General features: G+C 39.8%; 1 protein-coding gene across 1 annotated transcript in view; it reads left to right on the forward strand.

Moving 5' to 3' along the window:
* Positions 1-309: 309 nt before the first annotated feature.
* Positions 310-792, forward strand: part of MONOS_17478 (uncharacterized protein) — a gene marked incomplete at both ends in the record, with an annotated part of 2,169 nt that continues 1,686 nt past the window's right edge. The window contains 4 exons of the mRNA XM_067870401.1: positions 310-350; positions 432-474; positions 651-722; positions 786-792. The exon at positions 786-792 is cut by the window's right edge and continues 149 nt beyond it. Of these exons, the coding sequence (XP_067729038.1) occupies positions 310-350; positions 432-474; positions 651-722; positions 786-792 (163 nt within the window). The remainder of the gene's footprint in view (positions 351-431; positions 475-650; positions 723-785) is intronic.

Raw genomic sequence — 792 nt, forward strand, 5'->3', positions numbered from 1 at the left:
AGGTCGTCCATATGACAAAATGTTGATCTCCCATTAGTCCCTCTTAACTTTCTTAAACAATATTTCGTGATTTGAACCCATTTGACTTCATTTTAATATCACAAAGTGTTGTTATTTGTCAAGTTATTGATATTTTCCATAAATGTTGTTCAACATAGCTTGAATATCAACCTGTGTGATTGTTAATTGTTTGTATGTTCTCGTTTGCATGTGCTCAATCATATTTATTTTCATCGATCTTAATTAACTTTCATGATATCTTTCGAATTCTTGTTTGAAGAGTCAACCTGTTTGTTTTCATTTATCCAAATGAATGAAGTTTTAATGAAAAGGAAGATTTATCAATCTAGGTTAGGTTAGGGTTAGGTTAGGGTTAGGGTTAGGTTAGGTTAGGTTAGGTTAGGTTAGGGTTAGGGTTCAAACTAGGTTAGGGTTAGGGTTAGGGTTAGGGTTAGGGTTAGGGTTAGGGTTAGGGTTAGGTTAGGGTTAGGGTTAGGGTTAGGTTAGGGTTAGGGTTAGGGTTAGGTTAGGGTTAGGGTTAGGGTTAGGGTTAGGGTTAGGGTTAGGGTTAGGGTTTAGGGTTAGGGTTAGGGTTAGGGTTAGGGTTAGGTTAGGTTAGGGTTAGGGGTTAGGGTTAGGGTTAGGGTTAGGTTAGGGTTAGGGTTAGGGTTAGGGTTAGGGTTAGGGTTAGGGTTAGGGTTAGGGTTAGGGTTAGGGTTAGGGTTAGGTTAGGTTAGGGTTAGGGTTAGGGTTAGGGTTAGGGTTAGGGTTAGGGTTAGGGTTAGGTTAGGG

The sequence above is a fragment of the Monocercomonoides exilis genome, assembly GCF_001643675.1.
Source record: "Monocercomonoides exilis strain PA203 chromosome Unknown scaffold18-1597598, whole genome shotgun sequence".
Taxonomy (NCBI): domain Eukaryota; phylum Preaxostyla; order Oxymonadida; family Polymastigidae; genus Monocercomonoides; species Monocercomonoides exilis.